This window comes from Molothrus aeneus, chromosome W (assembly GCF_037042795.1).
Source record: "Molothrus aeneus isolate 106 chromosome W, BPBGC_Maene_1.0, whole genome shotgun sequence".
NCBI lineage: Eukaryota > Metazoa > Chordata > Aves > Passeriformes > Icteridae > Molothrus > Molothrus aeneus.
This window is the reverse complement of record NC_089679.1, coordinates 10,986,749-10,999,685: the sequence shown is the minus strand read 5'-3', so window position 1 is coordinate 10,999,685 and position 12,937 is coordinate 10,986,749. Positions and strand designations below refer to the sequence as shown.

Below are 12,937 nucleotides of genomic sequence, written 5' to 3'. Positions count from 1 at the left end.
TATTTTGTAGCAAAGGCAAGCTCAATTATAATGCATTTCTGTATGTTTTGGAAGCTTGTTCTGTTTTGGTGATTCTGTTTACACCTTGCAGGTGATGTTCAGAGGCTGGAAACAGTGTTAGAATCCATTCAGAAAAATATCCACTCCTCATCACACATCTTCAAACTTGCCCAGGATGCATTTAAAATAGCAACACTCATGGACAGCTTACCAGATATCACTCTTCTGAAAGTTTCTCTGGAGTTGGGCCTTCAGGTATTTCCTTTGTTCATTATTACTACAGTAGAAGACAGGAATTTGACCCTGTGTTGGTGGGTACAGCTCTTTAAGTCATTGAGAAGCCTCTCAAAGACCCTCTTTGGGCTTTGTCTGGAATGTTTTTATTCTGTTTTCTGATGTAAAGCACAGTTAACTGGTAAATACAGAGCAAGGATCTGTGCAGTCTCTTTGTGCAATTTGAGTGGAAGAGAGAGCTTGGAGCACCTGGCTGAAGGGCATTCCTCTGTTCAAGTGTAAAAAAGGACCAGTGCAATGGGTTTGGGAGTATATGTAGGGATGCCTAGAGAGCAAAATTAATCTGCTTGCCAGAAATAATAGTATAATTGAATAGTTTGGGTTGCAAGGGACCTTTAAAGGTCATCTAGTCCAACCCCCTTGCAATGAGCAGGGACATCTTCAACTAGATCAGGTTGCTCAGAGCAACCATCTATGTGGCCCTCCTCTGGACTTGCTTTTGCAGATCTTTTCCATGGCCTTGAGAGGTTTCTTGTCATTCCTCCCATTTTCCCTTCCTTTACCTCAAATGACATTTTGTAGGTGCTTGATAAATTACTAGAAGAAGCCGAGGTCAAGCATAATAACCCGTTTCAAGGCAGACTGTACCTCTCAGTTCTTTCATCAAATCCTGCACTCCACAAGCTGTGGGATGGTTATCTGTATCAGTCTCGGCTTGAGGTGTGCAAGAACCTCAGATCAGTTTTCGGGCTCTTATGAGAGACTTCATAGGTTGAAAGGAGACAGATGATAAGTTTTTAGGTATCTGGAGTAATATTGCCTTACACTGATGAATCTTGGGGTTTGCACAGTTCATTTCAACAAAAATAAATCTCTTCATCTTTCTTCAGGGAATTCTTAAAAACAAGAAAAAAACAAAAACTCAAAAAATTCAAAGATCAGAAAACTATTTATTACTCTGCTTCAGTAAACAAAGATAAGACTTCTGGGGTGTCCTGGTTTGAAAAAAAAGTGAGTTTTTTGGGATGCTGTGGTCAAACCAATAGGTGCTCAGATTTGAATATTGGCACCTGGTGTGGCCACTGAGGACATGGATACGCCTCTGAGAACACAGGGGGTTAAAAGCAGAGAACTTCCAGGAAAACTTTCTCTTGGGTTCCGTCTGTGAAAGCGGTCAGACCTCCTTCGCCCAGCTGCAGGCTGGGTGGGGGAGGGGAAGCCATGCGGCCGGGTGAGGTAGGCCGGGGCCTTGGACAGAGAAGGGAGGGGAAGGCCCCAGCAGGATGGAAGGGTGGAGGAGCACCAAGAGGCATTGGGCAGCCCCCCCAGAGTGACAGAGAGAGCAAGAGCGAGCCTGTGCCTGTGCTGGTGCCACCTTGAAATTTGATATCATATGCTGGCAGCACAGCCAAAGGAGAAGGGGGGGTTCAGCAAGGGTGCAGGGAGAAGGTGCCTGGCAGGGCAGCATGGGAGTTCTGGACAGGCAGAGCCTGAGATTTTTAACCATTTTCTTGGATGATGGAAACCTTACAAATGCTGATCCTCCTGAAGTTGAATGAGAAGAGAGATAGAGATGAGATAAGAAGAAATGGGCCAATGTGATGCAAGTTTGTGCAAGTGAAAGATGTCCGAGAGAAGTTGAGAAGAATCCTAGGTGGGAGGAGATGATGGAGTGGCCTTTGGCTGGACTTTTCTTGTATAGCCATGGACAGAACCATTTTTTTCTGTGACACAGAGACTGCATTTAGGGGGAGGCAATGGCTTGGAGCCAAGAGAGTGCAGTGATGTTATGTGAAGGAGTGCGTGAACAGAGAAGACGGGTGAGGAGGGTGGTGGTGCCCTCCGTCTTGAGGGAAGAAGAAGACCTCTGTTCTCGAGACCCTTCGGCCCCAGGGGGTGAATTTGGGGGGGACAGGTGTCCCAAAAGTGAGAGACTGTGCTTTTTTTGGAACTGGGCAAAGTATCCTTAAAAGGGGAACCCTAGAAGCAGCTCTGGGCCATGCACAGAGGTGAGAACACTGTACATGGAAGGAAGATGTCATGATGGCAAATGTTCTCCGGGTGGTGCCACATGTGACATGGAAACACAAGAGGTCTCAACTGTGTTTCCAGGGGAAGCCTATGGTACAAGAGGGACTCCTCTCTTGTTGATGAACTGAGAATTGATTATCTGAAGGGTGGTGATGGACTGAGAGTTGGTGATCTGAGGGGTGGCAACTGAATTGAGAATCCAAGGTTTTGTACTACTGTGATGTACTGGAAATTTGGTGGGGGGAGGAGGAATGTTTTTGGAAGGTTTTCATTCTGAGTTCTGTGTGTGTTTCTTTTTATATATAGTTGTAGGTTAATAAAGTTTTTCTTCTTTATTCCTAAGTTGGAGCCTGCTTTGCTCTATTCCTGGTCACATCTCACAGCAGATACCAGGGAGAATATATTTTCATGGGGGCAGTGGCATTGCGCCAGCGTCAAACCATGACATGGGGAAAGGATATTATCCTGATTGCTTCTCATGCCAAAGAAAGCTAGTATTTGACTATTCTAGATTTTCAGAAGCTAAGGTCAGAAAGCTGAGATTGTGTGCTTTGTTGGCCTTTCCTATTCTGAAGATTGCTGTGGAAATCTGCTCTCTTTTTTTTCCTTCACATCACGTTTCTTGCTTAAATGTTTGTTTACTTGAGAAAGATTCTTATGATTGACTCAAATGTCACCTCAAGCATTTACCAAGTATCATTCAATGGTAGCAGCACACTTTGGATATCACTGTGTTCATGGATACCCCTGTGTGGATGATGGTGTCATCAGAATGTCTTCAGTAAGATCTAGTGAAAGAAATATCATGAACCTGTACTTTCTTGTAAATCCAGTGTTTGGAATAAACTGGTGTAGAACATGTCCACTGTCAGCCCCAAACTTACTAAGGTGGTTTAAAAACCTTAAAGGTAGTTTGCTTTCCAGAAGGAAGATGCATATCAGTTTTCTGGTAGTAACTCACAGCTATATAGATTTCTACAGTAACATTTTTCCTGTAGAAGTCTTATAATGTCAGTAATGTCTTCAGTGGCCTACAGATGGTTTCCCCTCTCCTGCCTCCCGACCTAATGGCAATTAGATTGCCTATGTTTGCTACCTAGTAATTGACTGCTTATGACATCTGCCCTATAAAACTCTATTACTCCCCTCACACAACAAACTGAACAGCAGTGTCCTCACCAGCCCAACTTGTCATTGTTGGGCTGAGGAGGTGATAACAACAATTTCACAATTCTGTCACTGAGATTAATGTGACAGAAAAGCCTCTTATATTGGTCTAGATTTGGGAGTAATATTTGGACTCCTGGGTTCTTTCTCCCTATTTCCAATGGCAGCATGTGTTATGTGACTCAGCAGAAGGAAGGCATTTAAACTAGCTGTGGAAAATGTGGCCAAATGGACACGGAACATCTCAGGTGTATTCTGTCCTTCAGAACCTTACTGGCGCAGACACTCTGAGATCTGCAGGTACAGGAGGGGCTTCTGTTTCTCCATTTAACTGCTGCATGCTACATCAATGCCAGTGTTACCACACACACACACTGACAGGTACTGCTGGAAGAACTGCTGAGCAAGTTAGTGCAGGTGATCGCTTGATGCCTATTTGGCGAGTGTGCTGGATTTAACACCAGCCAGAAGTTAAACTCCAAATAAAGTTTAACTTTAACTCCCCTTCCTTCACCCCGCCCAGTAAGGGAGGGACAAAAGCAGAAACTATTGTTTGAGATAACAATTTACTGAAAGCACAACACAATGGAATAAGACACACACAATAACAGTATTGATAGCAAAAGTATACAAAAAAAGGTGTTTTACCTACAAAAAGGTGTTCATTGCCGTGGTGGGTGGTTACAGGCTCCTTAGGAGGGATGGGCAGGGCAGGTAAGGCGGGGGGTGGCTGACTGTGTAATGGAGGGGATGGAGTGTACAGAGCTGTTATGAATGAGTGTTTTAAGATCACTTGAAGAATCACTGGCAAAGGTATCAACAAAAACAGGTTTCATATAAAAACAACAGCATGACAAAGTTTGTGGCAAGGCTTACTCTACTACTTACTAGATGGATAAAACACACAGAGAAAAAAAGCAAACAAAAATCCAAAAATCAATCAATCAATCAATCAAAATGAAAGTAAACCCCAAATTATCTATGTGGAGGCTGCTGGGGGGCGGGGGGCAGACAAAAGGATAGGAAAGGGTAAAGATAAAAAGGAATATGATCTAAAGGCCCAACAGCACTTAATTTAACTTAAACTTAGCAGCACTTAATATCATTTAACTTAAACAATTACTGATATAAAATTTCAATAGCCAAACCGAATTTTATTTCTATATCTTTTATTTTAAAGAAAGCAAGCAAGCAGCGCTGGGTGGCCAGGGAGTCATCACTCCACTAATGGCACACACCACTTACAAGTTCAGCAAAGTATATATACTGTTTTTAAACCTACAAAGCATTTTCCAATGTGCTTGGTTAGTCCAAATCAGCAAATATCAATAAGCTGGGATCAGCAATTTCATAATCTTTCCGGGTGGTCATTGGCTTTCTGTCCTTCTTGTGGTCGTCTGGAGGAAGGCCTTACACTGGTGTCTGCTACATGATTTTGTCAAGTGCATCAAGCTTTTTATTATACATAAGCATTTAGTTGCTTTGTTGCAATATGTCTTAGCTTTACCACAACTTCCTCTGTTTTATTCTAAGCACCAGTCATCTTGCTACCTCATCTCTTTACTATACTTCTTTTATTTTGATGCTTTGTTTGGCTATTCGGTCAGAAAGTTTCAAAACCGTTCTTTGTAGCTATCCCAGGGAATGCACCCATTTTCGACACAGCAGATACAAGCATTTACTGATTCCATTGCCAATTGACACGAACCACAAAAATATTTTTCACATTACTTAAGTCAAAGAATTTAGCAAATGATTCATATAGAATTTACTATACCACAACAGTAACTCACAGGCCTAACTTACTTACAAATCGAATGAACTTGAGAATCTAGGAGAGAAGCATTCCTGGTACATTTGCTATAGCATATTCACACTCTCACGCACACAGACATAAAGAGTCTGTACAAGATACCTGTGAATAATTCCCATCTAATTCAGTGAAATACTCACTTCAGATGCCTTTGCATCTTCTCAGTGTGTCATGGGTTGACACTGGCACAATGCCAGTGCCTCCATGAGAATACCCTCTCCCTGGTTTCTGCTGTGAGATGTGACCAGGAATAAGCAAAGCAGGCTCCCACTTAGGAAAAAAAAAAGAATTTATTAACTAAACTACAAGGAAAAGGGAGAGAAAAAAAAAAACCACACAAGGAAAATGAAAACTTCACAAATACATCTCCTCCTCCTCCCCACCAAATTCCCAATACAATACATCCCCCAAATCATCGACTCTCGGTCTGGCACCACCCTTCAGAATACTCAATCCTCAGTTCATCAAGAGGAGAAGGAGTCCTTCTTGTGCCAATGGTGACCTCTTCTATTCATGTCCAGTGCTCTCACCACTGAACACGGACCAGAGCTGCTTCTAGGGTCGACTTTTAAGGATGCTTCATCCCACTCCAAAAAGGCACAGTCTTAACTTCGGGGCACCTGTCCCCCCCATATTTTTCACCCCCTGGGGCCGAGGGGTACCCACACCGAACCCTCTTGGTCCTGAGGCATTGCCTCCCCTTAGAATGCAGTCCCTGTATCACAAAGAAACATGGCTCTGTCCATGGCTACACAAAAAGAGTCCAGCATAAGCTACTCCATCATCTCTTCCACCTGAGTTCTTCTCTATTTCTCTCGTGGCCCATTTCCTCTTATCTCATCTCTATCTCTCTTCTCATTCAACTCCAGGAGGATTAGCATTTGTAAGGTTTCCATCATCCAAGAAAAGGGTTAAAAAAATCTGAGGCTCTGTCTGTCCAGAACTCCCACGGCTGCCCCGCCGGGCACCTTCTCGCACCCCCCCCTTCTCCTTCTCGGCTGGCCAAGCAGGGGCACCAGCTCTCTCTGTCTCTCCTGGGGGGGGGGGGGGGGGGGGTGGCTGCCCAATGCCTCTCGGTGCTCTTCCATCCTGCTGGGGCCTTCCCCTCCCCACTGTCCAGGGCCCCAGCCTACCTCACCCAGCCACATGGCTTCCCCTCCCCCGCCCAGGGGAGGTCGGAACCTTTCACTGACCGGAACCCAAGAGAGCCTCCCAGGAGGAGAGCCCTGCTTTTAACCCCCTGTGTTCTCAGAGGCGTATCCAATGTCCCAATGGCCACATTAGGTACCAGTATTAAAATCTGAACATCCATTGGCCTAACCACAGCATCCCAGAAAACATTTCCTGTCAAACCACCACACAGTGGGAAAAGGGTTGAGCCTTGAGGAGTGGGAGTATCAGCTCAGAATCCATTGTCATCATTTGGCAATCCTCTGAGTATAGCAAATTTGAGTTTGCTGATTCTGAAAGACTCCACTCAGTGGGTGATTGCTGGTTGTAGCCCACTGCAGTCTGGAAAAGCTCAAAGGCTCTGTCTTGGTCTGAAAAGACAGGTGTCTACTAAGGAAGGCAGGAGCCTCCCCTGAAATGGAAAATGTAAACCCCCTCCCTCTGAATTGTTATAATTCTGAAATTAAGGGGTTGTCAGGCAAAGATATGGGAGCAGGAATAACAGTTCTTTATTAGGGAAGAAAAAACCCCCAAAAAACAATGCAGTAAACCAAAACAACACTGACAGAGTCAGAATACAACCTGACACCCTGTTGGTCAGGGTGTTGATAGCAGTCCAATTGAAATGGTGGCTGCAGTCCTCCTGGAGTGACAGATGTGGTTCTGTTGAAGCAGTGATCCTGTAGAAGGGTGTAGTCTTCCTCTGAAGATCCAGTGGTGGTGTAGATGGGCCTGGTCTTTCTCTAGGAATCCAGTGGAAAAGGCTGCCTGTGGTCTTCCAGATCTCTGCTTATATCCAGTTAAGAATGCTTGGCTCCTCCCTCTGGGCGGAGCTTCTCACAATGGGATGATGTAATTTAATCAGTCATGCAGTGAGACTCAATGGCCCATTAACAGAAGATATCTCCCAGAGGGAGGATTGGTTGTGGAAGAGATAAAGAAAACTGCCCAATTAACAGAAGATAACTGCCCCATCAGATAACAATAGAATACACATCCCCATTTCCAATCTAAGAGGCTCTCACTTTAGACTGCTGTTTATAGGCCCACAAGACAGTAGGCTATGGTCATAGTAATTTTCCATCCTGGCCTCAATTTGGGTCAGTAACTTTGTTTGAAAATTTGAGAACAAAACTATTATTCACTTTGGTAGCTATTGCTGCTGAACAAGTTATATTTCCTTAAGAAGAAGTCTATGCAGTAGTGGGGGAAAATGTTGGAAAATTCTTTTAGTTATAGCACTGTATTGTGTCTGACTGATGTAAAGTTCACAGCCCTTACACTGCTCTACTTTGCATTAGTAGCTGAATAGGTGTTGAAAACAGACCAGTGATTTGGCTCCAGCTGAGCAGCACTGTCCCTTGGACATTCCTTCCCCCATCAAAGGGATGGGAGTGGACAAGATCCTGAGAGGGGACACAACCAGGCCAGCTGACCCAAATTAGAGAAAGGGACATTCCATACCATATGACATCAGCTCAGATATATAAAGCCAAGGAAGAGAGGAGGAAAGGGGGGGCATTCATGATTCCTCAATGTTTGCCTTCCAAAGAAACCATTACGCATGCTGAAGACCCGCTTCCCAAGAAGTGTCCAAACATCACTGCTAATGGGAAACAGAGATTGACTATTTTTTCTTTAGTTCACTCTGATTCATCCTTTCTGCTTTCCTGCTGGACTGAGGTCTCCATGGGGTATGCAAGTTCCATTTCACCCCTAACATTTTAACTGGGCTTTGCACTATTAGCAATGAAGTGTGAACCTCTGTCTGATGACATTCCCACTAGCATTCCAAACTTCGTGATAATTTCCTTCAACAAAACTTTTATCACCTCCCTATATTTGTTGGTGTGACAAGGGAAAGCTTCTGGCCATCCTGAAAAAGTATCTACCAGTGCCAATAAATACCTGTACCTGTTTTGATGTGGAAGCTCTGCAAAGTCTATTTGCCAATAGTCTCCTGGACAATTTCCTTTCTTAGCAATCCCAGGTGTAGGCTGTATAATTTGATGTGTATTGTCCTTTAAACAGGTCTGGCACTTTTTAACAATGCTTTTCATGATACCAGTCATTCGTATGCTCAACACTTGAGGCTTCCCTGCTTCTACCATAGACTCTATCCCCCAATGAGTTATCTTATGTTGTTTCTCTGTGATTTTCCTCATAAGATGTTGGGGAATTATTACCTGTTTGCTGGGTGTTATCCACTGTCCTTCAGGACTCTTTTCAGCATCTAACAATTTTGCCAGTTTCTCTTCTTCAACCTGATAATTGGCAACCTCCTTGTCCAAATGCTGATATTTCTTAGGTAAGGCTAATAGGGTGTTCCCACCAGCAGCCTCCTTGGCCACTTTATCAGCCAGACAATTTCCAGTATTTACTGGGGTCTCTCCAAATTGATGAGCTTTACAATGCATTATTGCCACCTTTCAAGGTAACTGCACTCCCTCTAACAATCTCTGTATTATTTCTCCATGTTTCACTGGGGATCTTTGAGAGGTTAACAGCCCTCTCTTTCCAAATGGCTCCATGGGCATGGACCACTCCAAAAGCAAATTTCGAGTCAGTCCAAATATTTAGCATCTTCTCCTGTGCAAGCTCTAATGCTTACATTAGTGCAATCAGTTCTGCTTTCTGAGCTAATGTGTTGGGGGTTAGGGCTTTGGCTTCTATTATCTCATGCTGAGTTACCACTGCATACCCTGCTCTTTGGATTTCATTTTTCACAAAGCTGCTCCCATCCACAGAGTTCCCAATCCCCTTTTTCCAAGGGAGTGTCCTGTAGGTCATCTCAACTGGAGTACACCAGTTCAATGGTCTGCAAGCAATCATGGGTTGGTTCCCCTTTTTCCAGGTCAACTTCTAAGAACACTGCTAGATTCAGAAAGTTAGTTACTTTTAACTACACATCATCTTATTCTAACAATACTGACTTGTACGAAGCAAAGCGACACAGAGTCCCCAGGCAGGTGCAAAGGAGAGCCCCTTTATTGCAAAAACCAGGCCTTTTTAAGCAGTTAGCTGGTTACCCGTTTACATAGTTTTAAGGCACAACAAGCCCAAGTCAACCAACCACCATACACCACAATGTGGACATGCAGCAGTCACACAGCACGTCTCTCACGTCTCTCTACCCCTATTCCAGCTGAGTCACTCTCCCATAGCTCCCATCTACTTAGCCTAAGTAGCAGGCCTGAGACATGATTTTACAAGGGTAACAAGGCCCTTATTTTATAAGGCTTTACCTATATGCAATACTGACTGGTATTTTAACATCCTGCTTGGTGATAACCAGTGTCCTCCTTTTTGTTCCAATGCTGTTGTAACTATGGGGCACAAAACCAGTCAGTTGCTGTCCCAGGGTTAATTTTTTTGTTTCCTGGATTAGGGGGACTGTTGCCACTACTGTCCTAAAACAGTACGTCCATTCTTTGCTGACATCATCAAGTTGTTTAGAAAAGTATGCAACAGGTCTCTTCCAGGATGCCAGCCATTGTGTCAATGCCCCCAATGCTAAATAAGAACTTTCATCCACAGTTCAAAAGGTTTTTCTAAGTTTGGTAGTCCCAATGCAGGGGCAGTCATTAAAGCATGTTTCAATTCCTGAAAGGCCTTCCTGCATTCAGGAGTCCAGATGAGGACTTCATCCTTTTCATTAACTGCCTCATCTAGAAGTTTAGCAATCAACTTCAAGTTGAGTATCCATAGGCAACCCCACCTGACCATTCCCAGAAATGCTCTCAGTTCTCTTTTAGAAAGGGACTCAGGAGTTTGATAGATCATTTCTCTTTTTTTCCCTGACCCAGACGCTTTTGTCCTTGTGAAATAGTAAATCCCAAATACAACACCTCTTATTTTACAATTTGAGTCTTTGTCCTGAAAACTTTGTATTCAGATTGTCCTAAGAAATTTAACAGAATAACGGCCAGTTCCATATATTCACTTGCAGTCAAGGAAGCTATTAAGATGTCATCCACATACTGCAGCAATGTTACGCCCTCATGTTCTTTTTGCCATCCTTCTAATTCCTTAGCTAGCTGGTTACCAAAAATAATTGGACTATTTTTGAATCCTTGCAGTAACACAGTTCACGTCAATTGAGCCTTTCTCCCAGTCTTCGGACTTTCCCATTCAAAAGCAAACAGATCTTGGCTTTCACTTTCCAAATGGATGCAAAAGAAGGCATCCTTTATGTCTAACACTGTGAACCATTGATCCGAATTCTTCAAGGTTGTCAATAAAGTATAAGGATTGGCTACCACCAGGTGCACTTCCTGGGCTATCTGATGGATAGCCGTAAGATCTTGTACCTGCTGATGCTAATTTGAGTGTGATTTCTTTACTGACAAAATAGGAGTGTTAAAATGGGACTGGAATTCCAAAAGCAGTTTGTGTTCACAAAAAGTTTCTATTAATGATTCCAGTCCTTTCCTAGTTTGTAATTTCAAAGGGTATTGTCTTAAGAGTCAAGCATTTGGCTTTAAAAGGATCTTTACCGGTTCTGCATTCCTAGCATCCAGTATCCCCTGCAAATCATTCCAATCTTGTGTCCTAATGACTGTTTCCACAACCTTAGAAACCTTTTCTGGGTCCTCCCAGTAAGTCCCTGCCAACTCCTTCCAAGCTTGTAAATCCAACACCGAAAATGGCACTTTAAGAGTTACTGGTCCCTCTGCTCCCACTGCCTGCTGTAAGGGGCGTGTGCAACCCACGTGGGCCCCCCTTGTCTGCCCTGCTATGGGCTAAAACTTTCATGGCCTGATACAAGGCTAAGACTTTTACTACTACGGTCACTTTCTTCTTCCATTTCCACATCTGCTCCCTGCCTTTCTCCTCTTTCTTATTTGGTCTCCCCTTATACACTAATAAATCCACATCCTCCTCCTTGTTTTTCTGTCTGTATTTAATACAACATTTACCTATGCTACAGGCAGAGCAACACCTTTTGAGTGGTTTCTTATCTTCCTTTTCTAATGGTAAAATCATTGGATCTCTAGGCACATGTATACATTCCTTCTGCAAATCAGGATTATTCTGCAAATCAAAAAATAAATCAACATCAGGGGCTTCATTCTACTTGCCTTCCCTTCTACAAAACAGCATTAGTTGCAAAATGGTATTATAATTTACAGTCCCATTAACAGGCCACTTTTCTGGATCATCAAGCTTATACTTCGGCCACCAATGATTACAATATTTTACAAGTTGTTTTCACATCAGGGGGTTGTCTCCCCAAGCTTTTTCACTCCTTAGGACACAACACAAAGAGGAGCTTTTTGGGATCTCTTATCCCAGGAACTGTCAAGATAGCCCTGCTCCCAAATTTAACACTTTACAAACCTTTTAACACTTTCAAAACATTTTAAAACTTTTTACAACCATTTTATAACCTTTTACAACCTTTCTCAAAACCAAGATTGCACTCCAAGCATCCCGGTAGTAGCACATGATCTTACCCAAGCCCGCAACCAGTTACATAAACCTCTCAGCCTCACACTGCATACTTTCTCTCAGTGTGATGTACAGGCAAAATACCTTAAAATAAAGTACCTTATTTAATGTCATATTCTTTGTCCCAGAACGAGAAGTGTGGTCTACTTCCCAGACCAGTGAAATGGAAGATCTCCTGAAAAATACTTTGGTGTGTGCTGGAGTGCTAACAAGTCCTCTGGTCTGCTGAGTTGCTGCCACTTTGTCCCATCTGAGGTGCCAGAAGCTGTCACCGAAAAACAGGAAATAAACTCTCCAACCAATTTGTTTGGTTAGAAAGCTGACATTACTTTATTAACAGCACTGAACACATGGGGATTTCTCCTCAAAGCATGCATAAGCAGCAACCTAACAGACATGGTTATATAATGAAACTAATCTATATTCATTACATTTCCTGAATACATGCATATATGCTAATTATTTATGTGAACTTATTTGGATATGAGTAGGGGTCTTTGGAGGTCATTTGGAAACGTCCCATTCCTCAAAATCCCTTTAATAGTCCTGGATCTTTCTGATGAATCTTCTTTTCTTGAGAGTATCTCAAATATGTGGTCAGGTTATGATGCACTTCTCTTATCATTCTTTGCTCTGGCACTCCATCTCTGTTCTCAAAACTAAGACATCTGCTAGTACATATTAATCGCTAATATAAGTAAACAAGGAAGCGTTAGCTAGTCACAAATGTAGGGAGTTAACACAAGACTACATAATCTTTGGCATTTGTACTAAGCCCTGCATGATGCCAAACTAAGCATTAACCATGGAGATAGGGATCATACACTTTTGTGCTATAGTTAAAAGAATTTTCTAACATCTTCCCCCACTGCTGCATAGACTCCTTTTTAAAGAAATGTAAATTGTTCGGTAACATTATTCAGGCAAAAAAAAATTTCCAAGGCTGTTAGTTAAAAACCGGAAGCTCATTAGACAGCACAAGTTCCTGGAGCAGACAGTGTCTCTGATAAGCTCAAGAGGAGCTCATCCACAGAGGTATTTGTCAAGGCTGAGTCCTAAGGAGCATTTCTC

The 12,937-nt window shown here is 43.0% G+C and overlaps 1 protein-coding gene across 1 annotated transcript in view; it reads left to right on the top strand.

The window, feature by feature from the left end:
• Positions 1–12,937, top strand: part of LOC136568514 (zinc finger SWIM domain-containing protein 6-like) — a 281,712-nt gene that overhangs the window by 233,130 nt on the left and 35,645 nt on the right. Inside the window, exon 12 of the mRNA XM_066568521.1 lies at positions 92–255. Within this exon, the coding sequence (XP_066424618.1) occupies positions 92–255 (164 nt within the window). The remainder of the gene's footprint in view (positions 1–91; positions 256–12,937) is intronic.